Raw genomic sequence first — 27,996 nt, 5'->3', positions numbered from 1 at the left:
AATGCATTATTTACAGCTCTTGGTTATGGGTGAACATGTCTGCACTTTCTTAAATAAAATAATGATGGGTTATTTTACCGCAACCAAGGATCCCTCAGGCCTCTTCTAGCTAGCCGCTGCTGCACAACCTCCAGAGGCGTGCCGTCTATCTTCCACATCCTGTAATCCGGAAGTGGCACCTTCCCGTGTCCATGACCTGCACCATGTTCAGGACCATGCCCCATTTCTGAAATTCAAAGTTTCAAAAGCATTTATGAGATTTAAATCAAAGACTGTCCTCATCATTCACCAAAGCTCATAAAGAAAACAACCAAAATCTAGTACCAGAAAGGGGGGGGGGGGGATGCGGGAAGAACCCTGAAACATTTTTAACTGAAGGCAAACTTCCCACATTGCCACCTGTCCAGTATTTCTAGTACATGGGGCAAAGGGCCTATAGATGACAGTAAGGTGTAAAGCCCTAAACGAGAAATCTAGGTAGTGTTCTGCTGTGGGGCAATAACAAAAAGCTATTGTTGATTATAATCCAAGTATCGGTTTCAGATAAGGTAGGCTTCCACATTACCACTTTAAATTTGCCTATCCAACCTACTCCATAAAACCTTCAAATTTGAGAAAAAATATGGGCTGCTAACTTCAGCTTTGTAGCTTACAGGATACCCCCATGAGACTGCATTACTAAAACAGCTAACAGCTACCCGTTAGGCAAGGTAGCAAATGCAATGTTCTCGTACCACAGCTACTACTACCAGTGTTTTCCAATCTGAAGAATGCACTATATTGGAACACTGCTCTCTACATACAAGTCTAAATCTATACTCTTCCCTTCTATCCTGTAGAACTTGCTAAGAGTTTAAGTACATGGTTCATCTTTATGGCATGCTCTTTACCTGGGGGAATTCAATCAAAACAGTCTCAAACTATTAATTTTACAATTGGGCCATGTGATAGTTTATGGTCGTATGCAGAAGGCACTGTAATATATTCATACAGTCATGTTGTCTAGAGAACTGCGATTAAGATGATTTAGCACAGAACAAAAACTGAAACTAAGTAAATAAAATCACAAGCCAAGAAACTGCACAGGACCCCAACAATAAACTTACACTTGTAACAGCAAGGGTTGCTGGCTTCAGAATTGACCCAGAGTACTTTCAAAGATATAAAAGCAGATAAGACCTAAACAAACTGATATGAAAGCAAATCAAACCCTGAATGGAAGCCACTGAAGAATTTGAAGACCGAAAGAGACCGTTTCATTTAGTCAAACCAGTCGTGGCTGTTTATTCTTGGTCTCCTACATGCAGTGAGCCAAGCACCTGTAATTCCTAAATCAGGGGTCTCCCCTTTTCTATAAGGAGAGTTACTTCTGACTGCGGACAACAATCCCCAGCTACTAATGACTTTGACAATTGTTGCCGTATTGTCCACATCAGAAAACCACAATAGTGAGCACAACTTACAGGATTACTAATAGGGGCCACCTAGGTGTATGTCAAAACACCACCCACCCCAGTGCATAAGACAGTTCTTAACAGCAATGTCAGGCAGGAGAAGCTTTAATCATTATAAAATACCACCACATGAGTAATTAAATAACTTCAACAGCAGCAAGTGACCCCTGGCACAAAAGAAATACTAAAAGCTATACATCTCCAAAATTCTGCAAGAACTATCATTCAAAGAGGAGCTAAATATCATTTTGAATCGGTTTGTTTTCAAGCATCAGCATTCCAGTTTCTCAAAATCCATGGTTGTCTATCAGAAATGCACTTTCCATTTTGGATTAATACACACAAAGAAAATAGCCTCTTTTTCTCAAACTCGAGTTTTGCCTCAAAAATAAGCTTTCATGCATGGCCTCTAAAACTCAGTTTGTGATTTCCCTAGTACAAATGTATAATATATACATATTCTGTCCTACCTGTCTAGGTTTTATTGTCACATGCCACCTCTGTTTACCATAATGCCATAGGTGCCTACTTTATGCCAAGGTTGCCCACCATTTTGTCAGGCCCATAACTGTGCACTGCTTCTTACTATAATGCTAAACACCCCCCCCCCCCCCCAATACCACCTTTCAGACACATGGCAACAAATGGGGTTCTTTTATGACAAACATCTCATAATTTATAATAAATCAGGAGGGCACTGGTACAGATTCTTGCTTGAGGCCGGCGACTCTGATGACAGATGCAGGAAGAGCTTTTCCCCTCCTAGCTCCCCACGCCACCCCCCAGTAGTCATAAACTAGTGATGCCTTAGTGGAGTGTTCCTTGGTGCAGCTTGACAACCCCCAATCATGTAGCGACTTCCAAAGCAGATGACTTGCAAATAAGGGATGTGACTGGAGGTATCACACAATGAATGATAAGATACTCGGTCAGTCATTTGGGACTGGGCTGGAGTGCGCCAAATGCCGTTTATGTAACCCTTTTGCTTTGCCCAGCGTTAGGGTTCATGTAAATGTCAATGCAGCTAAAGCAGGTGCTAGGTGGCACACTACATCTCTTCCCAAAACAGATGAAAGAAGATGGTACTGTTATATGATGCGCTCTGCATCACTGCCCATGCTACAACAGATGGAATAAGTCTGTGACAGTAGCAGTTTTGTCACAGGATTATAACGGTTCTCCCGGCTACTGGTATACTGTAATATTGTCCAGGGTGGGCAATTCTCACTGTAAGATGTTTCAGGTAAAGAGTGCTTGTTGATTGTGGTGGCCTCTCCCGGTGATGGAGGGGTTGTCCCACTCCAGGAGGATGCTATAATTGTTGGATGGCTGTTTGACATGCAGTGTGTGGCCTTCCCCTTGACAAGGCCCAATCAATCGCCTGAACAGGAATCTATTACAGGTGATTCTTTAGTCTACGTGCAGTTTACAACGTTGCATTTTGTCGAAGGATTGCTTTAAAAATAGTTCTAAATCTCCTTTCTGGGCGTCAAGCCGGTACCTGAAACAAATCTGTTGTGATCAAGTGTTGTCTTGCAGTCTTCTTTTGGATGGCATAAATATTGTTCTTAGCTCACCTTTGCTGGCAGAGTTGAAAGGCTGAGGGTTACAGGGTCAGTGTGGGGCCACAAGAATGGTGTTGCCTACCAGTCTTCTAGTCATAAGTGTTGAAGGTACACACCACTGGTGTAGTTAGGTGGTTGCATGAGAAGCAAAGGGTAGTAGATTGACCTCTCAATATTCCTGTTCCACTTTGCCCTAAATTGTAGGGCTTAGACTGTTCTCATGAACCTTTCCCCCTCATCACTGGCTTGAGGTCATCAAGGTGTGATTTTCCAGTGTAAGAAAAGTATTTGGTTCAGGTATCAATAATAAGAAGTAACTGTTGTCCGTCAGGGAGAAGGCAGAAATTAGCATCCAGTTGTGTGAACAGTGTGCGGTACTTCTCTTCAGTAGTCACTGCCACTGCATGCTCACTCCCTCCCATGGCTTAGTATAGATGAAAGTTGCTGACCATGTCCTCTGCAAGGATGTCCATTGAATGTGATCACACACCCTCCCTCGAACTTTCATCCTGGTTTTCACAATTCCTTGATGTGCTCAGCCATCATTTCATCTTCTGAGTGAATGCAGAATCATAATCCTGTTTCCTGAGAGAGCTACGCCTATTTTGTCACCCTTAGTTTGTGTCTGCCTTTTCTTGAGTGCTGTCGTACCATGTTGACTGGTATGATCTTTGATTCTTGAACTTTGTAGGAACATTTTCCTTGAGATATTTTTGTTGCTTCAAGGGCCAAGTGAATGCATTTATCAGGTTTTTCGGCATCCACAATTTCTGCCAACATGAGTGATTTTGGCCATATTGTTTCTTTGACAAAATGGATACGCTCATTATCTCCATCCAACAGGTGCAAGGTTCAGATTGATAATTCTGAAGGCTGGTTTAACATGTAAACTGCTGGGTTGTCGCATAACAGGCGACTGACTGCAAGTCAGTATCTAAAATGTCAAAACGCATTTCTCAAACCTGGGAAGTGAATGAAGTGATGAACCAGTTAAGAACTGTAGCAGGCATTTTTAATCTGTGGCAGGCTTGCCACTGCAGATTCAGATGAAGGTGGGTGCATCTCCTTGATATTTAGGGCTTTTCTCTCAATTTGAGAGCATCTAGTGTCCCTCTCACACAGAGCCCTTCTGGCAAAAGTCAATGGTAGTCATGCACTCTTACTTTGCTCTTGTATGGATCTGGGTCAACATTCATTCCTCCTCAAGAAAATACGTAGCCATAGAAGTTGGTGGTATCAGTTTCGAATTGACACTTTTAGCAGTGAAGAGAAAGGCTAGAATCGGAGATTCTTGCAGCATGGCCCTCAGAGGTTATGTTCCATGATGGCTTTCACATGAATCAAGATGTCATCATTGGCATTCAGACTCCTTCTAGTCATGACAGTGCGTCTTTGATTCCATTTTGTAAGACTTTGGCTATAGATGCGAGGCTGATTTTGAGGCACTTGTATTGGTAGAGGAAGTGGTGATTTAACTGCTTGCCTCCTACAGTTATAGCTAGTAGTGCCTGGAATTCAGGTGTCGCTTTGAGAACCACCGTGCCCCATTCAAGTCAGTCAGGATGTCATCAATGGTGGGATGAAGTAGAATGGTCTTCTGAATAGACTTGTGGCTGCCCAACAAGGAAATTAGATGTGCACTGCACTAGGTTGTTTGGGTATCAGTATAATTACCACTGGAGACATCAACTGACCTTGCCTAGATAATTTTTCACCGGTGTTGAACATTTATAGTTTTTTAGTACTGCTCCAAAAACAGCTTCATGTGGAAGGGCATCTATCAGTGTCTCATGGCGATGGGCACAACAGTCTGCTTTCGGTGTTCCTTGGTCAGTGCTTTGATGCACTTAAGTCCCTGGAACATGTTATGAAAGTCTTTCAGTGGGTCTTCCACACTGCACGCATTGGCACTGTAAACGTAATTAGTCTGAGATCTTAGGCTGAGATACATCTGATTAAACTCTCCTTTTGACACCCTCAAATATGATCTTTTTATAGTGGAGTTACTTTTTAGTTCTCGTGGCGATGAACCGCGCATAAGCGCGGTGTCGCCACAGAGACGTATAGTTACCGATGTAGCTTTCCAGGAGACAGGAGCTGGCCGCGCGCATCTTCAAGAAGGAGATTAGAGCGGGAAACGCACGTGCGCTGTGGCCATCTCCTGTCACCTGGGAAGCGCAAACACACGCATCTGCAGACACACAGACACACACACGAGCGCCCATACACGCACGCACACATACAGAGACACTCCCCCGCCATTGCACACATACACACACACGCGCGCGCACACACGCACACACAAGCGCACCTAGACCCCCCCCTGCTGCCTCCCCCCTACAACTAAAACCCACTTACCGCCACTCCGGACTTCTGCAACCTCCACCGCTTACCGCTGCTCCTCTGGCCAGGCACTCCGTGAGCGCGGGCTTCACAAGACGGAAGTCCCACCGCACAATAGGTTTTCTTTTCTGTTATGCACGGACAACTCGACCAGCTTCAACTCTACGGCAGAACCAGGTGAGGAGCTTATTGGTGGATTGTCGTGTCAAAGGCTCGCTGGTCCTGGAGTGTGGGGGGCTTGGCTCACTCCAGGGTGCGTAGCTTGTGCTCAGAGGGGGCCTTGAACATGGTCAGTGGCAGAGCCCTCTCTGAAGGAAAATGCCAGGATTGTTGTTATATTTCTATCTGATAATACCTTGCATCTGAAACCTTGACGTCTGATGCATGGGAAGGTAGCCGATGAGGAGGGCCCCTTTGCAGGGCTTTCTGAAGGCCCCCAATGTTGATCCCGGAGAAGGATGCACCATACCCAAAGTTCAGAATAATCAGAGTATGAAAGGGATTTCATGGATAGCTGGAGACTCTGGCATGGTCTGGTGGTCGTAGTCCAATGTTTGACAGCAAGGGAGGTTTGCGGCACATGATAGATTAGTGTGTGGGTTCAGGAGACCACCCTACGTGTGAAGGGACCTGGCCAGGGGTGATGCCTGAGAACGAAGATGTTCCACACGTGAATAGTAACAGTGGATTTGCGGATATTTCAATGCAGGGCAAACGCCAACTCTCTCTAGGTGCAGATGTTTGCCCGCAGTGATTACTCTCTGTTTTTTTAATTTTATTTACGTGCCCACCCCCTTCTCCCCCAGTTCAGCCATTCCCTCTTCTTAAACTGCCGGCCTGCATTTTTTCACATAAATCTGCTGCGGTTATTTACAAAGTGCAGTGTAAATGGCGAAATGCCCTTTGGGAAGAGAGATGCAACACAAAGACGGTATTCCTTAAAAGTGTGGTATCATTGCTGTATAGAAATATTATGCCACACTCCAAAACTTAAGTTCTAATGAAATACAAATCTGCAGACTATGGCGAAAAAAATAGGATGGAGAATTGATGATAAAGAGGAAACCAGGGTTTTCAAAAACTATTGCCCTTGTAGTCAGCCCGTGCGTGAGGTGCATGTGAATAATAACAGCTATGAGCCTGTGCGTGAGGTGCATCATCAGAGCTGCGTTAATAATAACAGCTGTGAGCCCCGTGCTGAGGTGCATCATCAGAGCTGTGTGAATAATAACAGCTGTGAGCCCGTGCGTGAGGTGCATCATCAGAGCTGTGTGAATATTAACAGCTGTGAGCCCGTGCCGGAGGTGCATCATCAGAGCTGTGTGAATAATAAGCTGTGAGCCCGTGCCTAAGGTGCATCATCAGAGCTGTGTGAATAATAACTGCGTCAGCCCTGTGCGTGAGGTGCATCATCAGAGCTGTGTGAATAATAGCAGCTGAGCGTCAGCCCCGTGCGTGAGGTGCATCATCAATGCTGTGTGAATAATAACAGCTGTGAGCCCGTGCGTGAGGTGCATCATCAGAGCTGTGTGAATAATAACAGCTGTGAGCCCCGTGCCTAAGGTGCATCATCAGAGCTGTGTGAATAATAACTGTGTCAGCCCCGTGCCTGAGGTGCATTATCAGAGTTGTGTAAATAATAACAGCTGTGAGCCCGTGCCTGAGGTGCATCATCAGAGCTGTGTGAATAATAAGTGCGTCAGCCCTGTGCGTGAGGTGCATCTTCAGAGCTGTGTGAAAAATAACAGCTGTGAGCTTCAGGTGCATCATCAGAGCTGTGTGAATAATAACTGCGTCAGCCCCGTGCCTGAGGTGCATCATCAGAGCTGTGTGAATAACAACTGTGAGCCCGTGCTTGAGGTGCATCATCAGAGCTGTGTGAATAATAACAGCTGTGAGCCCGTGCCTGAGGTGCATCATCAGAGCTGTGTGAATAACAACAGCTGTGAGCACGTGCCTGAGGTGCATCATCAGAGCTGTGTGAATAATAACTGTGGCAGCCCCGTGCGTGAGGTGCATCATCCACATTGCTCAGGTCACCCAAATTTCTGCACTCTCTACCACACTGCTTTCAAGAACAGCACACTCTTGCACACACTCTCACTACTCAGCAATTCAAAGTTTGCTAAACCTTTTATGCAACGTATTGTCATACAGAATGCCAATAACTCAAACTTTAATGCTGCGAGACCTATTGCATTGTAAATGCTTGTTTGTAGTATGAGATTAACCGACATTAGATTTTACTTCCTGCCAAGGTTTTATCTTCGACATGTTACTCTACAGGAGTCAATGCCAGGGTCAGTAATGAAGACTGTGATAACAATGGTTGGCTATTTGATGGCAAGATGGCTACCGAGCTAGAGCAGCGAAAGGAAGCTCCTGGGTTTGGGATCACAAATGAGTGAATATCCGGTTTTATACCCCGACAGCTACCCCTCTGCAATATAGCTTTGCAACAAAAAACACACTGAAATTGAACCCAATTAGCGAAATTGTTTCTACTCACTGTGGCATTTGGGTGATTCGAAATGCACCCACACATGATTGCAGGATACACGGATGCAATCGGACATAACTGCCAAGACAGATGCACAGTGGCCGATCTACCGGCCTCGCCCCTGTCTGGGACATTTGATAATTTGTGGAATTTGTCCTGCAAGCCGGCTGATAAAGGCGGGGCGGTTGTGGTGCTCAACACCGCGGACTATGAAGCAGAAATACTCAAACTGTTAGGGGTCCGCACTAATTATTACCCACTTATGCGCGACCCTACACCTGAACTTCTTGATACTATCAAACAAATGGTGGCGGATGCGGTAGCTAAAAAATGGATCACCTCTAAAGAAGCAGATTTTATCATCAATACTAAGCCTCGGGTACCGGCATTTTACATCTTGCCTAAAATCCATAAGCCCCAACATCCACCTCCCGGCCGCCCCATTGTTTCAGGGATACAGTCTGTCCTCGAACCATTGTCTCAGTTCGCCGATTTCTTCCTTAGGGAAGCGGTGGTTAGCCAAAAGTCCTATGTTCAGGACACTACTGATGTTTTGAACATCCTCAATGACATTGCATTTGACCCTGAGACCCAAATTTTGGTCACTATCGACATTGAGTCATTGTATACGTCTCCCCCAGGATGCTACGCTGGTGGCAGCAGCGAGGGCCCTGGGGGAGATGGAATGGTTTTATGATACACCACAGACCTTTGTCCTACAATGTATTGAGTTGGCCCTTACAAAAACATTTTTTGAATACCATGGCCAGTTGTATCAGCAGACATCCGGGACCTCGATGGGGGCTACATTTGCCCCCAGTCTGGCCTGCATATATGTGGGCCAGTTCGAGGAGAACATGGTGTACCATCCTTCAAATCCATACTTGGCAGATATTGTAGTTTGGAAAAGATATATCGATGATGTCCTCTGCATCTGGACAGGTGCAGAGGACCAACTCCTGTTGTTTTTGCAATGGCTCAATCAAGCGGACACCAGCCTGAGGTTCACCTGGACTATCAGCAACAGGTCAGCGGTGTACCTTGATGTGGATATCACAGTGTCGGAGCAGAAATTGATCACCAGTGTACATCATAAGAGCACTGATAGGAATTCTCTCCTCCATTACCAATATTTTCACCCCCGAGCACTCAGGGATAACCTCCCAGTAGGATAGTTTTTGAGATATCGACGTAATTGTTCTACTACTGAGACCTTTATAAGTCAATCAGAGGAATTGGCCGTTAAACTTAGGAACAGGGAATATCCAGCGAAGATCATAAAACATGCACGCAAGAGGGCTTTGAATACTCCACGTGAGGCCCTCTTGGAGAGGAATGTTAAAGAGAAACAGAATTGTCTCCCAGTGGTCACCACTTTTGACCCTCTGTCCACTAAAATAAGAAAAATCATCAGAAAGCATTGGTCCATCTTAGATACTCCTACAAGCAAGATGCCAGCACCAAGGTTTGCTTTCAAAAGAGCACCTAACTTACGGGATAAGTTGGTCCATACTAGATGCCCTGTGACAAGACAATCCAGCACCGTTCCAAATGGACACTATCCCTGTGGGAGCTGCTCTGTGTGCGGCTACACCACCGCTACTAAAAGCGTTGTCCTGCAAGATGGGAGAATATGGTTTCTTAACCGTTTTAGTAACTGCAACACATCACACGTTATTTATAGACTTACTTGCAGCTGTGGGCTGCATTATATTGGCCTTACCTCCCGCAAGGTGAAAATTCGCATACAAGAGCATTTGAGCACAATAACAGCAAAGAAGTTGACCACCCGCCTAGTACAACATTTTGTGGAGAAAGGACATGACCAAAAAGACCGGACATGGACTGTCCTAGAGAAAATAGTGGGGGACACACAATCTAGATCTCATTTTAGCACGCAAAGAAGCTAAATGGATTTTCTCAGAGAAGGCATACCGGGAGGGGTTGAATGAGAATATCGAATGGAATAAAGTCAGTAGGAGGTAACTCCCCCGACTCACTTTACTCCCCATTAATTCCACACTTGACAACCCTTAGTACTGTCAATTCAACATTGTATTCATTTAACACATCAGTTTACAGTTAAAGTGGGGGTTATATGTAAATCCAGCTATTTTTTAGCCTACTCTGTACGTGCAGTGTTGTTGATGGGATGACCCTCTTTGAATTTGAATGTAAAGATTTATGACACAGACTTTTTGTGTCCGTGTCTACTGGTTATTTACATATACATACACGCATTGAGCCTTTCTCCGCAATTGCTGCGTTAAGGTTATGCATTTCGTTCACTGGACGATTTGTTTCCCGATCTAAGATGGCCGCCGTAGCCATCGGGGACGTGAGGTGTTGCGTCACATCAAGGGCGCGGCTCTGACTCTGCTTGTATTTTCGCGTTGAGACGGTAGCCCAGTGCAGGACCGTCGGCAGCACCGGAGGGACGCGGCAATAGTAAGGAGGGTACATGCTGGCATATAGCCATTCGCCTTTGCGGTGTGCGCGCTTTTGAAGTTCTGTCTTTCTGCATTGAGACATGACGCGCTAGTTATTCTGTCCGGTTAGAGAAACATTATGGGCACAGAAGGTGAGTACGTGTGAATGTCTTTTGGGCTGTAGTTCGGCCAGAATGTCTGTAAACTTGACGCGCTCGCCACTTTGCGTGGTTTAAGGAATACAACTCGTATAGAAGGCAAGTTCGAATGGATATCGTTTACGTGGAGTATATTACAGTGGGTGCAGTTATGATTTGGAACGGAGATATACATTTTTGGATAATGTTAGCTGAATCCTTTGGCGACCTATTGGATGCTCCTTGTGAAATACATGGTTGTGAGTGGTGAATTAAGTTCTGTACTTTTCTGGTTCACAACTGATTGTTTTTCCTTGCATACACTTACTTTCCCAGCGGGCTTGAGTTTTACCAAGGCACCGAAGGACACGTGATCAGCTGACACGGGGTCCTGTGTATGGTTGCCGGTACGTCCGGATGTGGCAATCATAAGGTAACTGCTTGGCCCTTATATCTATGGGAGATGTATGGGTGACCGCCACTAGAAAGCCCCTGGTGAGGGGTGCTTATGATTTTACCTCTGTGTTCTGTTTTATCCTTTGATACAGGTCCGAGATATACATATAAGTGTGATGACTAAGTACCCCAGACTGCCCTGATGAAATTGCTGAATGGATAGCAATGAAACATGTCGGCACTTTGAACTTGTATGGTATATGAAAATCCATTTTTAATCTGGAAGGCTTGCAGCACCAGAATAAAGATAAAAAGCTAGCAACCCTTACCATTAACCTTTTTAATATTTTGGTTGCACTTCACACAGTACTTTATTTATTAGTATTTGGTTTTGGGGTCATATGTGCACTGTGGTACTGGTTATTTTTTCTACATACCACTATTTGTTTCCTTTTCTTCACACTTTACACAGAGAGAGTGACCGATGATGATAAGTGGGTACACTGGACATGGTTAACCAGGAACCCCCTCGGGAGTTACGTCCGTAAGGCGCTCTCTCTGTGCTCACATATTTTTTGTGGTACTGGGACCTGTCTCTGTTTTTGTTCTAAATCTACATCTCTGACCCATGAGTTGAGTGTTAGTTAACACATTTGGAGGATCTGGATGATGCATCAGACTATCCCGGGTGGTCAATGAATTTTTGATGTAGTAACAGTAGGGTAAGGCGTGTTTTGTTTACAGTTGTTTGAGTGGGGGCGGCCTTACCTCTTTCCCCCTATACTCCTATTGATTAAAGCTGCATGAAATATCAGCCTGCATGGACTAAGCTGACATGATGCCTACATGCTGGCTATATGCCAGCATGTACCCTCCTTACTATTGCGGAAAACAGGTGAGTGTTGTTCAGTTTGTTTTGCCCGTCTGCCGTCCACCAACTTGCCCTTGGTAGAGCTGTTCTCTCTCCTCTCGAGCGATTACGGCAGTTGTAGAGTGCGGGTGGATGTGAACCTAATCAAAGTCTAGGTCCGTGTCCATTGCACTCTATCGAGAAACTCCACCCCCCCCCCCCCCTCCCAAGCCAACCCCACCAACTGTTGGCCTGTAGGACAGCCTGAAGGACTAGATCATGCCCAGTGCACTACATCAGGTCCCTCTACCCCCTCTGAGACGACCTCTGCACACTGCGGGCTTCCCACTCTTATAGGTCTTGCCCGCTTGTCAAACTTCCTGACCTGCAGGCAGCCCCCTCTCCCCCCGACCAAACATCCTGACTAGAGGACCCCTCACCCCTCCCCAGCGTCCTGCAGGCTCCCGCTCCACCAAATACTCATGGGGTATGCAGCTGGTGATACTCTAAGAGCCCGCTTGCAAATACGGTTGATATCTCTTTAATTTGGTGCATTTTGGGGCAGCTAGTAGTCTATGGGCAGTTCTCCATCTTGGGCTCCCCCTTCCTCCACTCACCAACACAAGGGCTCATCCTCAAGATGGTGGTTGCTCCTTAGGAAGCAAAAAAGACATAGGACTTGCAGTAAGCTGACAGTAAAGAAGGATTCTGTGCATCACGGTGCATCTAACATTGAGAATGGAAAGAAAAGAAGGACTTGTCACTTCATTGCCTCTGAAGCGGCCACCTTTGAAGGGCACTGGGTTGACCCATTTGATCTACTTGCCCAAATATGGCAGACTATTCACTGCCATCCGTGGTCTTAACATTTCAAAGGAGTTTAACAGTCACCCCAACTCACAGTAATTGAAGAAACTCTATTGGTGGCTCGCTTTCATGATAAAGAAAGGACTCCACAATTCAGAGCTTCTAATGAGAAGGCATATTAGAATAGCACTCTTCTCGCAGTAATACAGGCAGCTTTCTTCTCCACCACTCTTGGCCTTCACTTGGTCTTCACTGGCACAACACCACCGCTGATAGCACTCTCACATTTGAAACAACTCCTTTTGTATCTGTCTCTTGTCTGTTGACTCTCAGCAAGGTTATTTATGCATTGAAATTCAGGGTTCCTTTGCTAATATGGAGATAAACTAAGCTCTACTAACAGTTTGGCAATGGTGGGCCGCAAAGCATTCACGATTACTTACCCACCCAATCTATATAAGAATGCTGTCAAGAGTTTCAAACATAGTCTTCTCAAACAGAACGCTGAAATGCTCATTTCGGACTCCTACTATTGTGCTAAGAAAGGAGTGTTATTATCTGATCTAATCTTCTTCACCAACAGAAGACCACAATAGTGAAGAGCCCCAATTCTCCAGATAAGAACAACGCGTAAAACACCACATGGACTGCGAATCACCATAACACCCTCTGCTGCTTTCATGTCTGAAGCAACCATCTCCCTCTACAACAACGGAAAGTTCTCATTCAATCTTCTGACTGTAATCTAAAGAAATTTGATGAAATATTCCTGAAGATCAAAAGTCAATATCTACTCAGACAATCTGCAACTGAAACACGGGTATCACCCGACCCACCTTTATTTCATCACCTATGCATCCGGGAACCGCCACTGATGGCCCTAGATCACCGACTCCTATTGATGAATTCTGCCCTTCCCCCATTACCCATGTAATTGATCTACACATGCCCTTAGCTCATAGAAGGCCAGGAACTGATACTCACAGGCTGAGATTTGTCAACTTAGTGAGCAAGGTCACCCATTCCCCTTCTACAGCAGCCTCACAGTCGGCGACCATATCATCCCTACCCCCAACCTGCTAGAAACAACCCACTAAAAGCGCAGGATGCAAGTCGTTGAGGCACCTAGTAGACCTCCTTCTATCCCCCTTCCTATCATCACATCTAGCAGTCCTTCTCCTAGTCTCATTTTGCCAGTATTTTTCCCTATTGCCTCCCACACCACCTCTGATCCATTAAGGCGGCTGACTACCCCACCCACGCTAAAGAGCTCACATGCATCTTCCGTCCCCAGGCTGCACTACACTCCAATACATAATGATGACCCCTCTTCTCCCACTGAATCCACTAAATGCAACATGCTCCATGGACATAACTGGAATGCACTTTGGATTATCCAGCTAAGCAAGCTGGAAAATAAAATTGATAATCTTGGGAGTAAATTTATCAATTCCAAATATCAAACAAACCTCACTAGCGGTCAAAAAGATTAAGTAATGCACACAAAACACAAAGATTAACAACCTCCCTCATTCACTCACAAAATATGCCACCCACTCCCGGCCATCCACTCTGTGCCCCAAGAGAGCACATAACCATAAACATCAATCCAACAACAAGGATTCAGCAATGCCAGCCCGACAGCCAATTTACAAGATACAGACCATCGGCATCAAGAAAAGAGGATGATCAGAGGATAAAAGACAGAATCCAAACCACAGAAACCTCATTGAGATCACGCCAACAACAAATCTTACCCCTCATCAAAACCGACCCTAAAATGCATGAATCTCAACTGCATATCAGTGATCACACAAGCAACAGACATCATCAAAACTGGCTTCCATCACGAACTGGACATGCTATTCCTGTCAAAAACGTGGCTAAATCAGTCGCCCGCACCCATGCTTGACATCATCGTGCCTCCAAACTGCACTATTCACCACCTTGCCCGACAGCAACAACAAGGAGGAGGGATCGCAATCATTCATGAAAAATCCCTACAAGTCAAGTTTTTCTCAGTACAAAGTCTCAGATGCTGTGAATACATGGGGGCAGAAATCTAAGCAGCAAAGAAATCCCTAGCCAAAGTACACCTCATTTATTACTCTCCAGGAGACAACCAACTGTTCTTTGAACATATAATGGAAACAATCACTATAAACTCCATTCTACACCCCATGCCATTTTTCTCAGAGACTTCTACCTTCACTGGAATAATGAGAAATATAAGCAGGCATCCACTCCTAATTCCTCTCTGGTCAAAACCTTATCCAATCATGCGGAAGCCCAACAAAGGGTCAACCTAATCATACCCAGAGAAGGTGCGTTGACAATTGACTCTATCACACCCAATGACTTAATTGATCATCACTCAATCATTTTCCATCTAAATACACGGAGACCTAAAGGGCAAGAAATACTGGATTAAAGAGAAAAAATATTAACAGGACTGAACTAACAACACTTTGCAAGAAAACCCAGTCCCCCAACAGGAACTCAGAATGTTCTTGAATTAAACAAGCACTAAAGCCAAACACTATCAAACATGGTGGAGTCAGCAGCACCACTGACCCACAAAAGACAAAATGCCAAACCCTCCAATCCTTGGTATAATCAAAGTCTAAATGAGGAAAGGAATCTTGGACATGTAGAACGATGACGGAGACAGAAACCCTCAACATTGCTCCTAATCAAAATACATGAGACGGAGCAGCTACAAAAACACATCTGGAACACAAAAGCATCATACTTGAAATTGTCAACCAACAAACCGGGTCATACAATGTAACCAAGATCGACAATAACCCAGTGGAAAACTTTGCATCTCCTCATCCAGTGGAAGAACAGAGACTCACCCATCTAAAACCTAAAACCAAGCTGTCTAGGATGACTTCAAATCCCTTACTGAGGAAAAGGTCCACAAGCTCTTACTAGCCTTGAAAAAAAAACTTCACATTTAAAAGAACCATATCCCCTTCACATTACTAATGGAACTCCGTCACCTCGTCACTCTCATAATGATGAAGATCATAAATTCATCACTAAAACAAGGCATTACCCCATAGACTACCTGAAGACTTGGCAATTGACCCCTCCTGAAAAAAGTAGGAGGAACCCTACAATCCTGAGCAGCTTTCACCCAATATAGAATATTCCGTTTCTGGCCAAATTGTTGAAAAAATGTGTACACAACCAATTGAGTAAGCACATTGATCAATTCAACCTACTCAACAAATTCCAATAAGGATTTAGACTAGGGCACAGTACAGAATCAGCTATTGTTCACATAATGGATAACACCCTTAAGATGCTCGACAACAATGACTCCTGCCTACCCTTCCTACTAGATCTCTCATCGGCGTTTGACACAGTTAATCACTACAACCTGCTAAAACTGCTAGAAAACAGAATGGGGCTGTCTGGGAAAATGCTTTCATGATTTGTATCCTTCCTGCAGACCCGCTTACAACGAATCAAACTAGGAAACCTAATCTTAGGTAACACACCAGTGAGAAGCTGAGTTCTACAAGGGTCGACCATTTCCCCCAAGCTCTTTAACCTATACATGAACCACTAACGGAAATCTTCTAACAATCGAAAGTTGCATACCACGCAGACAACACCTAATTATACTTAAAGATTTCCTCCCTGGAGGATATCGTCCAACTAAATAACACTCTGGTCAAAAAACAGTCCTGGTTAGCTCCAAACAACCTCAAGTGGAACTCACTTAAAAATAATTCCTACTTTTCCACTCTCAGAACAGCTCCACACAAATTAAAGACTGGCTCATTTACCTTGAAGCCCTCAACTGCAAGCCTAGCATTATTGATTCTACTAAATACCATAGAATGACACTAGACAAAAATCTGAACATGCGAACACATATCAGTGCAACAACGCGCAGTACATCATTCCAACTCAGACTACTAAAGGAAATGGAACCATTCCTGCCACCTCCAGACTTCCAATAAGCAGTGCAATCATTTGTGGTCTCAAGACTACAATATGGTTCAGGAACCCTTTCAGGCCTTCCAAAATCAAGAATGGCTGGCCCAACTCAAAGCGACCCTCAATGCAGCAGCTAGACTGGTAACCGGCACTAGATGCTTTGACCACATTACCCCTTCACCCAAGTTGCTCAACTGGCTCCCTCTCGAGGCCAGAACTCAACTGAAAATTACTTGCCTCACGTATAAAGCCTTAAATCATAACAAACCAAGGTACCTGGCAGAAAAGAATTGAATCTCAAGAGGCAACTGCTCACTCAGAAGCACAAACTCTCTCAGGATAGAACCCCCCACCCCCAGATTCAGGAAACAAACAACCTTCACACGCTCCTTTTCCGGAACTTCTCCAAGAACTTACAACTCCCTACCACCCAAGGTACAGTCTAACCCATCAACCCACGTCTTCAAAAAAAAGAGGTGAAAAAGATCCTAATGAACAGATTCCTCTCTTAAAAGTCAAGATGAGACCATCCCCTGGGATCATTTGCTGCTACAATGACTGAATACCAATATAGGGGGTGTGGCTAGCCAGCCAACATGGCGGACGCAAATCCCTAGTGCTCCGTCCATCAATCCCCTCTTATCCTAAATAATTATCCTGTGAGTGCCATCTGCGATACCGCTGACCAGGCGTCGGAAAGCGTGCTGCATCTGAGAAGTCTTGAGCTGAGTGGTTTGACCCGCCGGCAGCGCGGCGGTGCGGGTGACAAGCACGCTGCCCTACTAACTGGGAGGCCGCGCGCGGACATTTTGAACCAGAAGATGGCCGCCCGCGGTGGTACGTCTGCCCCGTAACCGCAGCGGAGTTTCGGAAAACAGCAGGATCAGGCAGTGGAAAATTCCTACATCACCAAAGGTCTGGATTCGTGCTGCGGTATTCCTCAGGACTATTGCAGACGCGCTGTGGCAGGCAGAAATTAAAAAGCGCGCGAAGAGCTCGTTCATGCGGGGTGGCGGCTAAAAAGAACAGTGACAAACTCTGTGCCGGAGCTGAGAGCGCCCACACACACAAACACTGCGGTGACCGTTGAGCACCTCCGCCCATACTCCCCTGCCGCCTGAGAAAGCAAGTGCCACGGACACACAACCTAAGGGCCCATGTTCTGAGGGCTGCGCAGTGTCGGCGGCTGAGCGGTGTGAGTCTGCCAGAACACGGGAGTGCAGACCATTATCATCGCAAGGCCCCTTAAGGCACAGAGTAGGGCGACAGACAGCGCTGATCAGCCCTGCATGAAAGCCAGGGAACTGGGGGCAGCAGGGTCAAGGCGCTGGATCAAGGAGCAGCCACCTGAGACGTGGTAAGGTTTGCGAATGGCCACTGGGAGCTGGGACCCCTGAGGAGCACAGAAGATCAGTGGACCGTGACAGACACCGCCACTGACCCCGGTGGGAGCTCTTGGAATACCGCCGCCGTTGCAGAAGCACGACCAAAGGTGAGGTAGAGAGCCCGGGGGGCCCGGTGGGCAGAGCCTGGGCCTAGATTACTACTGGGGAGCTGCAGTGGCCCATGGTGAACAGGCGACTGGGCGAGGTGTCACCGGAGAAGGCAGCATATTAAACAGCGGTGTGGGGGCAACAGTGGATGTGCGAGTGGCCTGAAGGGAACTAGGCTGATGCTGGTGGGAAACCATGGCACTTGCGGGGACCCCCATGAACTCCCCAATTGGAGACTGATGGGCAAATAAACAGCGCGCTACTGGATGGGTGCATAGTAGAGACACTGACGGTGAGAGACTGCTATAATTTCCCGCTCACGCGCCCATAAGATGCCGCTGACGAGTAAAGGTCCGCTAGAGACTCGAGTCGCCTTCACTCTACCATACGTGCACCGCTGCGTTCGAGTGCGTCAATACCTCTGGAAGACGGGCGTATCCTCCCGCCAGTGAACAGGTCCGGAAAAGAAGGCCCACGGACCCGGCAGTTCGGTGCCAGTGATACTACACACAAGGGGAGCAGAGCGGCGAGGCAACCGCATACAGTGCCTGCCTGAACACACCTCTTAGGCGACCCTCTAGGAAGCAGACCCCCCCCCTTTTAATAATGACATTGTTGCCGACACGTCGTTCTTTCTTCTTGCCTCCTGCGAAAGCCCACGGCGCAGCAGCTTGTACTTGGCCGGTTGAGGGCCAAGACACAACTAGGACCCCCACGAGCAACCAGCCTCGACCTTATGCGAAGGACTACGGGGGAGATGTCGGATCCAACGACCACAGCCCTGGCGGCCAAAATGGACTCTGTCCTCGCGGCAGTGGAGCGGATCGGTGCTGCACTGGACCACACCAGGACCTTCCTGGAGACCAGGATTGACAAAGTCACCTCAGACTTTACCTTGCTTCACGCCGACCACCGAAAGCTGGCCGATAAAGTCACTACACAGGACCAAACACTGAAGGAGCTCCAACCTGCAGCGCAATGTCATACAGCTGCACTACAGAATTTGATAGACCGTGTCCACATACTGGAAGACCGGGCAGAAGATTTGGAAGGACGCTCACGCCGTAACATTCGGGTGGTGGGTCTGCCGGAAGGAGGGGAAGGTAGAAACCCGGAACAATTCACAGAACGATGGCTGAGTGATATTCTGCCCCAGGAAACATTGTCAATGCAGTTTGTGGTTGAGCGGGCTCATCGCATACAAGCACAGAAACCTCAACCATGTGCCAGACTGTGTCCGTTCATATTTAAATTACTCAACTATAGGGACAGAGATGCGGTGCTCCGTGAAACATGCAAGATGGACCCCTTAAAGGGAGCATCAACCAAGTTATGCTCTTCCCCAACTACACCGCTCTGGTGCAGAGGCGCAGGAACAACTATACAGCTGTGAAGCGCCAACTCTGGACCCTGGAACTACCATATTCACTGCTGTTCCCCGTCCGACTACGAGTGGTCACGAAAGATGGGACCCACTTCTTTGATTCTCCTGAGGAGGTATGGGACTGGCTAGAGGAATCGGGGTTGTGGACGGGCGTGCGACCCTCTGGCCCTCTGGCCCAGACGGTGACAACACATCGAGCAGGAGAACCAGGCAACGGCAGAGACTGGGGTCCCTGAGGGCCCCGAACCTGGGGACTACGGCTCCAACCCCGGAAAACATGAGGAAGGAAAGGCAAGAGGCTCTGGAAGCAGTTACGACCCTTAGATCTCCACACCTCAATGAACAGTCAGACTGTTACACACAAGACATGCTGGTGACCAGTGGCTCCTCCTCACCATCCACAGAAATCTCAGAAGATCTGCCAGTGTGGAGAAGTGTGGCTCACAGGTTAGAGGAGGCAGACCTGGAAGCAGAGGTCAGCCCGGGACCAGGGTTCAATTCCCGGCTCGGTGGGGTCTTGAGTCCTAAAATGTCCATGGACTCGACAATTCTCGCTCCGGTGCCTACTTGATTCACGGGTTCACACTCTGCGACTCTGGGCAATAGCTTGCTTAATCTCCACAACGGCCCCTCGCAGGCAGGATGCCTGGCTTTCACCTTGCGGATACCCTGCCGGGGTTATCTCACAGGGGAATACCAGGACGGGTTCCCTAAGCAAGCGCTTAGAGACAAGTTGGTGATTTGCGCTATATAAATTCCTGTACATTTACATTTACAGTGATCACCCCCCAAACTGCTGATAGCATTATATGATGGAGCGATGGCGGGATGTACGCCAACATAAGCAGCTCACGCAAGTAGAACACTGTTTACTGAAATCTGTAGTCTTGCTGGCTGCTAAAATTGGGGTGCGGGCCCCCTGGGTTACTCATCACACGAACCTCACATTGAGACAATACAATAATTAGATGCCCGCCACTGGCCAAAATATGGATATAATAAGAACACATATACACACCTGCTTACACTGCCAGGCTGGCCCCGCGGGACACCTCGGGAGATTAGATGGATGGCACACTAGTTACACTGCAAATAAAGGGGAAGGCTATAATACAACATCACTAGCATGCACCCCCCGTAGGCAACACATTGACCTAGCTCATAATACTCCAGATTTACAGAGGTTTGGACGACCATTGTGAAATGACAGCCCCAGATGTTATGATGTTCACAGTTTGTTTACTTTTGTTGTATCCAATGCAGCATTCCGACACGTCCATACAGGTCCCTAGCCTCCACGCCCTGCGAGACGCCTCGTCCCTGGCGCCCCTGTCGTTCACCACCATCAGAAATGACTCCAACGGACATAAATCACATGGAACATATGTGGCATGAAAATGCCTGCACATCGTTACTCCATATTTGAATGTCTCCAGAGACACTCGGTTGCAATTGGCCTACTACAGGAAACGCAAATGACCCAGCCAGAATTAGACAGACTGCGCAGGCGCAGGAGGGGCATATATATGGAACAACATACTCAGCGCATGCGAGGGGCACATCTGGGTGCGAGCGGGCACCCCATTCATTTGTGAAGACACAGTGACAGACCCCGAAGGCAGACACACTTTAATGAGGGGGACACTTAATGGCCAACAGATACTACTAGGCTCCATATATGCCCCGAACACAGATCAACCCTTGTTCCTGGTACGATCGTCCATAATGCTGACTCCCTACGTTTGGCTCCCCTGGCTGCTGGGTGGGGATTTCAATTCAGTACTCGATGTGCACATAGATAGATCCTTTCCGCCACTCGGTACATTGACTGCAGCGTCGAATGAGCAGACGCTCGCAGACTGGTTGTTACACTGGTCAGTACTGGACATATGGCGAGTTCTACACTCCACATACCGTATTTACTCCTTTTACTCTGCAGTACATGACTTACACGTTAGATTGGATAGGGTGGTGGACTCGCAGTCAAGAGTCCCCCTGGGTGAGGTGGCGGAATACCTGGGAAGGACACACTTCGACCATAATCCCTTACAGTTAAAACTGAATTGGGCACCTGACCGCCTTCCAATACCCACCATGCGCCACCAGACGTCCGCACTGGAAGACCCAGAATTCTGTGCATCCCTAGGGTCGGCAGTCCTGGAATATTTCGAGAATAACGAGGGGACGGTGAGCTTCGCACTGGTGGAGTGGGACACCCACAAAGTAGCTATCAGGGGGCACTGTCTCTGGGTCACGTGGAATATATGCAAACAACTGACTTTGGCACTCACTCACCTAGAATCGCAACTACTCCAATACGAACGAGAAGGGGAGGGTGGGGATGGACCGTCAGGCCAACTAGAGAACCTCAGGGCACAACATGCGGACCTCATGGAACGATTGAGATGCCACCACTACGCTGCCCACACAGCTCGCACACACTCTAAAGCAGACAGAGCGGGCGACTATTGGCCTGGCTGCTGAAGCAAGAGAGTAAACACACCCAAATCGAAACCATATGCACGCCAGAGGGGTCCCTAGTATACACACAAAGAGAGATACACAAAGTGATGTCAGACCATTATGCACAACTGTACCAATCTAGGGGGTCGTTGCTCTGAATCCGAACTAGAGAAATTTGTAACACCTATTAAGCTACCAACGGCCTCGAGAGCGCACCAGGAGGCACTCAATGGTCCCCTTACTCTAGAGGAAATCAGGGAAGCGATTGGGTCTATGGCATCCGGGAAAACGCTGAGACCTGATGGCCTACCTGCTGAATATTACAAGGCCTACCGGGAATCTCTGACGCAGCACCTGCATACTCTCTACTCTACAGCTCTGACAAACCACGCATTAGCCCCGTCGATGCGCGAGGCCTACCTGGTGTCCCTCCTCAAATCGGACAGAGACACCCGAAAACATAGCAGTGCAAGAGAAACTGTGGTACACGCTCTCATCTTGTCCCGTCTGGACTATGCCAATGCCCTATTGGTGGGCAGCCCGGGCTTCCTTATCAAGAAATTGCAGGTTCAAAACTCGGCAGCCAGGCTGCTCTTTGGATGCACATCAAGGCACAGTGTGCGCCTTCATTTGCGTTCCTTGCACTGGCTTCCAGTTGTTTCGCATTTGAAATTTAAGATGCTATCGCTCATAGGGCCCTCCATGGGCTTGGTCCCATCTATTTGCAGAGGAGGTTTGTTTTCTACAGTCTAGGAAGACAGCTGCGCTCGTCCGCCCAGTGGCTGTTACAGACCCCTAGGTTCAACCACCAAAGACTAGGTGGTAACTCGTTTGTGCGAAAAGCCAGTTCGGCTTGGAACATGTTGCCCATGGCTCTTCGGTGTATCCAGGACCCATTGCTCTTTCAAAAAACTGAAAACGTTGCTTTTCTAGTCGCTGTTCTGTGCTCATTCTGGTCCTTTCCTTCAGTTAGTGCTGGGACACTTTTGAGTAGCTGCGCGCTGTATAAATTAAATATAACATAACAGGGTCATACAGAACTTTGGCACTCCTGAATGTAGATTACAAAATATTTGCTAAGTTACTGGTGGAGCGCCTGATGCTGGTGGTCCCTGAATTGGTAGACAGCGACCAAAACGGATTTGTACCCAAGCGCAGTACATCGCTTAACTTGCGGAGGTTCTTTCGAGTGGCGTCGGACAGTGGGAGGGAATGGCCTAGAGCGGGGTGCCTGGTGTTGGACCTCGAGAAGGCTTTCGACTGCTTGGAGTGGAGTTATCTCGCGGTGGTGTTGCTGCGTTATGAGCTGGGTTGGCGGTTTCTCCAGATGGTCGACCTGTTCTACAAAAACCCCACAGTCCGGGTGTGGCTAGGGCCATTCCAATACACAGGGGAACCAGGCAGGGATGCCCGCTGTCGCCTGTCCTGTTCGCGCTGGCAATTGAACCCCTGGCAGAGGCTCTGTGAGCAAGGCTGGGAGATGGAATACCACTGGGGGATGCAACGCACCAGGTCTCACTGTACGCGGACGACCTTCTAGTCTTCGTGAGAGATGTAAGAAATATTCCAGCTCAACTAGCGCACATATTGCATGACTTTGCTGCTCTCTCTGGACTCCGGGTGAATGCCAATAAATCCTGCCTTTTCGCGTTTGGGGAGGGGGGGACACTCAAGACCCGGGCTATGTTCTGGCCGGTACAAGGGTGCAGTGGAAGGCTGATATGTTCGGCTACCTTGGAATCCAGATATACCGCCAAACGGCTGACCTCTTCAATGGCAACCTGGGACGTGCGGGGACAGCCATCAAGTCACAAATGAATTTTTGGAAGACGGTCCCACTAACAGTCATGGGCAGGGTGGCACTATCTAAGATGGTGATTTTTCCTCATCTCCTGTACCATTTCGCAAACCTGCCACTGTATGTCCCGGCGGTCTTCTTTAATACACTTGCTACACTGCTTAGAGACGTCCTCTGGGGTAATGCGCGTCATAGAATAGAGCTGGCAAAGCTATACTTGCCCACAGACTAGGGGGGCCTAGCAGCACCATGTCTTGAACACAACTATTTGGCTGAACAATTGCAGTGGATAGCCCGATGGCTTGTGGACAGAGGTCGCGATGACAGGGCGTCCATAGCTCACTCCCTCTCTCTGGACTATATCACTAGGCCTTTTCACCCGGCTACTAAGGCGCCAACACCGGCCCCACTCCTTCTAGCAGTGGCTCACAAATGCTATTGTCGCTGCCTATACATTACTGGAGGACTAGTCCCCTACACACCGGCCATACCACTAGTGGGCTCCCTCAGCGGGCCTAGGGTGCTTAAATCCCTTGAATTTACGGAGTGGCACGAAGCGGACATACAGACCCTGGGAGACCTATATCGGGATGGCACGCTCATGCCATATGAATCCCTAGTCGAAGGACTTGGGCTCCCAGCGGGACAATTTTTACAGCACCGTTCACTGATCACAACACTGGCTTCTAGGTGGGGGACATGAAAGAAGAGGCGAGTCAACATCTCACCATACAGTACCTTGACGTTATGGGCCGCGGCAGGGACTTAATCTAATGGTTTGCGGCATCCCTTTGCATGCACGCGGCGATAAAGCTAGACTCACTACGCTGTAGCTGGGAGGCAGACTTGGAGCAGCAGCTAGAGGACAAGGAGTGGGAAAAGATATTGAAGAACCCAACACGCATCCCCAGAAACATGCGGTTCAGACAAATACAATTGTTCATAGTCCATAGGGCATACATCACACCCGCGAAGATCAATAGGTACTTTCACTGCACAGATGCGATATGTACCCGTTGTAGAACCCAACACGCATCTCCAGAAACATGCGGTTCAGACAAATACAATTGTTCATAGTCCATAGGGCATACATCACACCCGCGAAGATCAATAGGTACTTTCACCGCACAGATGCGATATGTACCCGTTGTGCGGAGCCAGGAGCTGGACTGGTGCACATTCTGTGGAACTGTCAAACTACATACCTATTAGTGGGTTGTTGGTGAGGCGTTATACACATGCACGGGCCGCAACATACCTTTTGAATAGCCTACATACTGGTTACATCACTTTCGCAGGACCCAGGCCACAAAAATCCCCTCCCCTTTCCTTGACTTGGGGTTGGCGGTTGCTAAGCGGCTCCTACATAAGAGATGGAAGGCGCAAGACCCACCGCACATAAGGGCATGGAGGTATTCACTCCTAGCATGGACCAAAGCAGAGGAAATCGCCATCCTGCTGGAGGAAACGCTGGGTCTGCGGAAGACTCCTATAGCAGCACAATGGTAGGGGTTGCTTCAGGCCTTGATACACACGGAGGGGGACAGCCCTGAGCAGTGATCAGACGACGTGAGAAATATCCCCACAATAGGAGATAGGTGGTCTGACGGTGCACCCTTGCCACACCACGCAGGTACACATATACTAACCAACACTCAGGAGGGACACCAATGTGTGCGGTGGATGGAGTTGCAGATCTGTGGAGAACTACAGGACAGGACAAGAAGGATGGGGGGATAGGAGAAAGAAGTGGGGGGGAGGTAAAGGGGACTAAGTGAGGAGCATACAACCAGAAGTCGAACTCAGCTGCTGTTGTTGGTTTATAAGTTATTGTTTGTTTTCTCTATAACATCTGTGCTCTTAGCCGAGATGAATGACCTGTAACATTTTGTATGCAATACCACTAGAACCACATTACGGATGCACCGTGGCTTTTATCTTCGTTGACATGACCCACCTGTTGAGGTCCAATAAGGAACTGAGGCAATAATGTCACCAACATGTACAGTAGAGCACTCCCAACTCATCCGTGATGTCTAAACGAAATTGATAGAAAGTTCTAAATGTAGTTGGAATATTATGATGGATGTCGTCTTTAATGCATATGTAAACTTTTTTTTAAAGTAATAAAAACAGATTAAAACAAAAAAAATGACTGAATACTGAACCACATCAATTTCCAGTGGAACCCACACAAACATTGTCCCCAGGCTTCCTGAATTGTAACCGAAGCAAAGCAGATTCATGGAATTCTACTTTACATAACCTATTCCAATGATGCATACAAAATGGAGTTCATCTACTAACAACTCTGTTATTATATTCCATATCTTACTGAAGTTTTAAAAAGTTGAAATTTGTTTTTATTAGATGTTCTTTTTATGTATCAGATCTTTGTTTATGTTGATCTATCATAAGTACATTGCTCGAATACCGTTGCCGCGCTTTATAAAACACCATAAATAAATAAATGGTTCTCATGAGTTAATTTAGCAGGGAACAGATTCATAGGTGTGTATCTTGGCAGGCAAAAGCTTAGGTTGTGCGCTTCGTTTTTCTGTTTTCATCCCATAACATTTACAGGTGTCCCTGTGTATGAGTCAGGAAATGGTTAAACATTGAATTTAGACTCAGATTTAGGTCTCTACTTTTCCAAGGAAGAGTTTGTAAAGGAACTTTCCCTCCTCATCAAATTCAAATGCAGATTTGGTTTATGGTGTTTGGTCACTTGAGTCATCATATTTGTGCGAAATCGTGGGTAGCAATTTTGGTGGCAGTCTGATGCATTTGATTCGCCACTGTATTCATAAGACTCAAGCGGCTTGACTGGTCACAACTGGAACATGTTTTCCTCTATGCCTGGCATTGGCTTGTTGCCTGGCACTTTGCACGGCATTAGCCACTGTTTCGGTGGACAGGGTCATGGCTGTGCTCTGCCTCTAATGCTACATTTGTCTTTGCTTGCTTTAACCATCTCCATCTTGATGTTCCAGTTTCTCTGCCACTGTCTTGCTTAACAGTTTTCCAATGGCGGACTCAATTTCTGTTGCCTTTTGCTACATTTAGATATTACACTGGTCTTAAAGAGGTGCAACCTATGCCCAGGCAGTGTTAACAAGTATAACAAGCAGTTGCAATGCAATAGGTCTCGCATTTGCAAGAGTTTATGCTTTAGGCATTGTAAATGACAGGGCCTTTTATTTATCTGTTTTGATCATTAACACTTAAATAAAAGGCATTGTCATTTACATTCCCAATAGCTGGTACACAGCAACTCCACAGACCCTTATTCAGTCACCACTTCTCTGCTGAGATTAGCTAGTCCCTCCCCCCCCTCTCAATCGCTAGTCCCTCTACCGCCCTGAATCCCTCCCCCCCTGGAAATTTCAGACCCTCCTCGCCCGGTCATCATCAACCCTCTAGATCATCACCTCAGTTATATGACGATCTTGTGGTCTCACTCGCCCTGCCGATTGTCAGCCCAACACTGGTTGACCCTCATGATGGGTTGATTTCTCAAACCATTTTATCTCATCGATTAACCGTTGATTCCCTTCCCTCCTCCCCTCTAACTTTGCCCCCAACCAGGCCGGTCTCTGAGCAACGTTCACCTTTGGATTCTTTTCAAACCAACCCTCGGATTAACGACCTCTCCCCATCTGCGATGGTTCATACCTCACTTTTGAATTGTCCGCTAGTGCTCTCCGTCCAACCACCCAATTTTGAGCCTCCCCCCACCATAGTGGACCCCACAGTTCTTCTCCCTGACCAGCTATCACCTTCAGTCTCTCCTTCACCCCCTCCTCCACTGACCACTACTCATTTTAGGTTGCACGCCTTGATGAGATATCCCTACAATTGTTAAATCTATCGACTGAGTGACATGACGTGAAGACCCTCTCCAAAGATCTTCTCACCACATTCAGTAGTAATAATTGGCCCAGAGTCTCTACAGGACTTAGCGACCACAAAGGGCAGTTTTTAGCCCCCACCATCGCGAAACCTATTCCCTCTCAAAACTCACCACCCTGCCCCAGATACCTTAAGCCGGGCCTTGCAGCTCCTGATCCTCAAGACCATCTCTCTTCCTGCTCCCCTTGGTTCAACGCTATTGTGACCCCTCGGAGGCAAATACACTTCATCCTTCCCAACCCAAACAGAGACCTTTCATGCAATCTGAGATGCAGCATTCCTGACAACCTCACTAGGGTGAACATCACCCAGACATCATCCCCCTCGAATCCGCCTCGCATCAAGTGTGTATTACTAAATTGCAGATCAGCCAGTAAACACGCCGCTGATATCTTCAACCTCATCCAACATAACGATTCAGATATTATCTTCCTCACTGAAACTAGGCTAAATCCTGCTGCAACCCCTATTTTAGACCTCCTAGTTCCTCCCACTCACGATATAGTCAGGC

General features: G+C 47.2%; 1 protein-coding gene across 2 annotated transcripts in view; it reads right to left on the bottom strand.

The window, feature by feature from the left end:
* The window catches only part of NDUFB3 (NADH:ubiquinone oxidoreductase subunit B3), a 180,778-nt gene that overhangs the window by 101,058 nt on the left and 51,724 nt on the right, over positions 1 to 27,996 (bottom strand). For both annotated transcript variants that reach the window (XM_086955236.1, XM_086955237.1), the window contains exon 2: positions 79 to 226. In XM_086955236.1, the coding sequence (XP_086811362.1) occupies positions 79 to 224 (146 nt within the window). In that variant the 5' untranslated portion in view covers positions 225 to 226. The remainder of the gene's footprint in view (positions 1 to 78; positions 227 to 27,996) is intronic.

The sequence above is a fragment of the Lissotriton vulgaris genome, chromosome 2_1, assembly GCF_964263255.1.
Source record: "Lissotriton vulgaris chromosome 2_1, aLisVul1.2, whole genome shotgun sequence".
Taxonomy (NCBI): domain Eukaryota; kingdom Metazoa; phylum Chordata; class Amphibia; order Caudata; family Salamandridae; genus Lissotriton; species Lissotriton vulgaris.
This window is presented reverse-complemented; position numbering and strand designations above follow the sequence as displayed.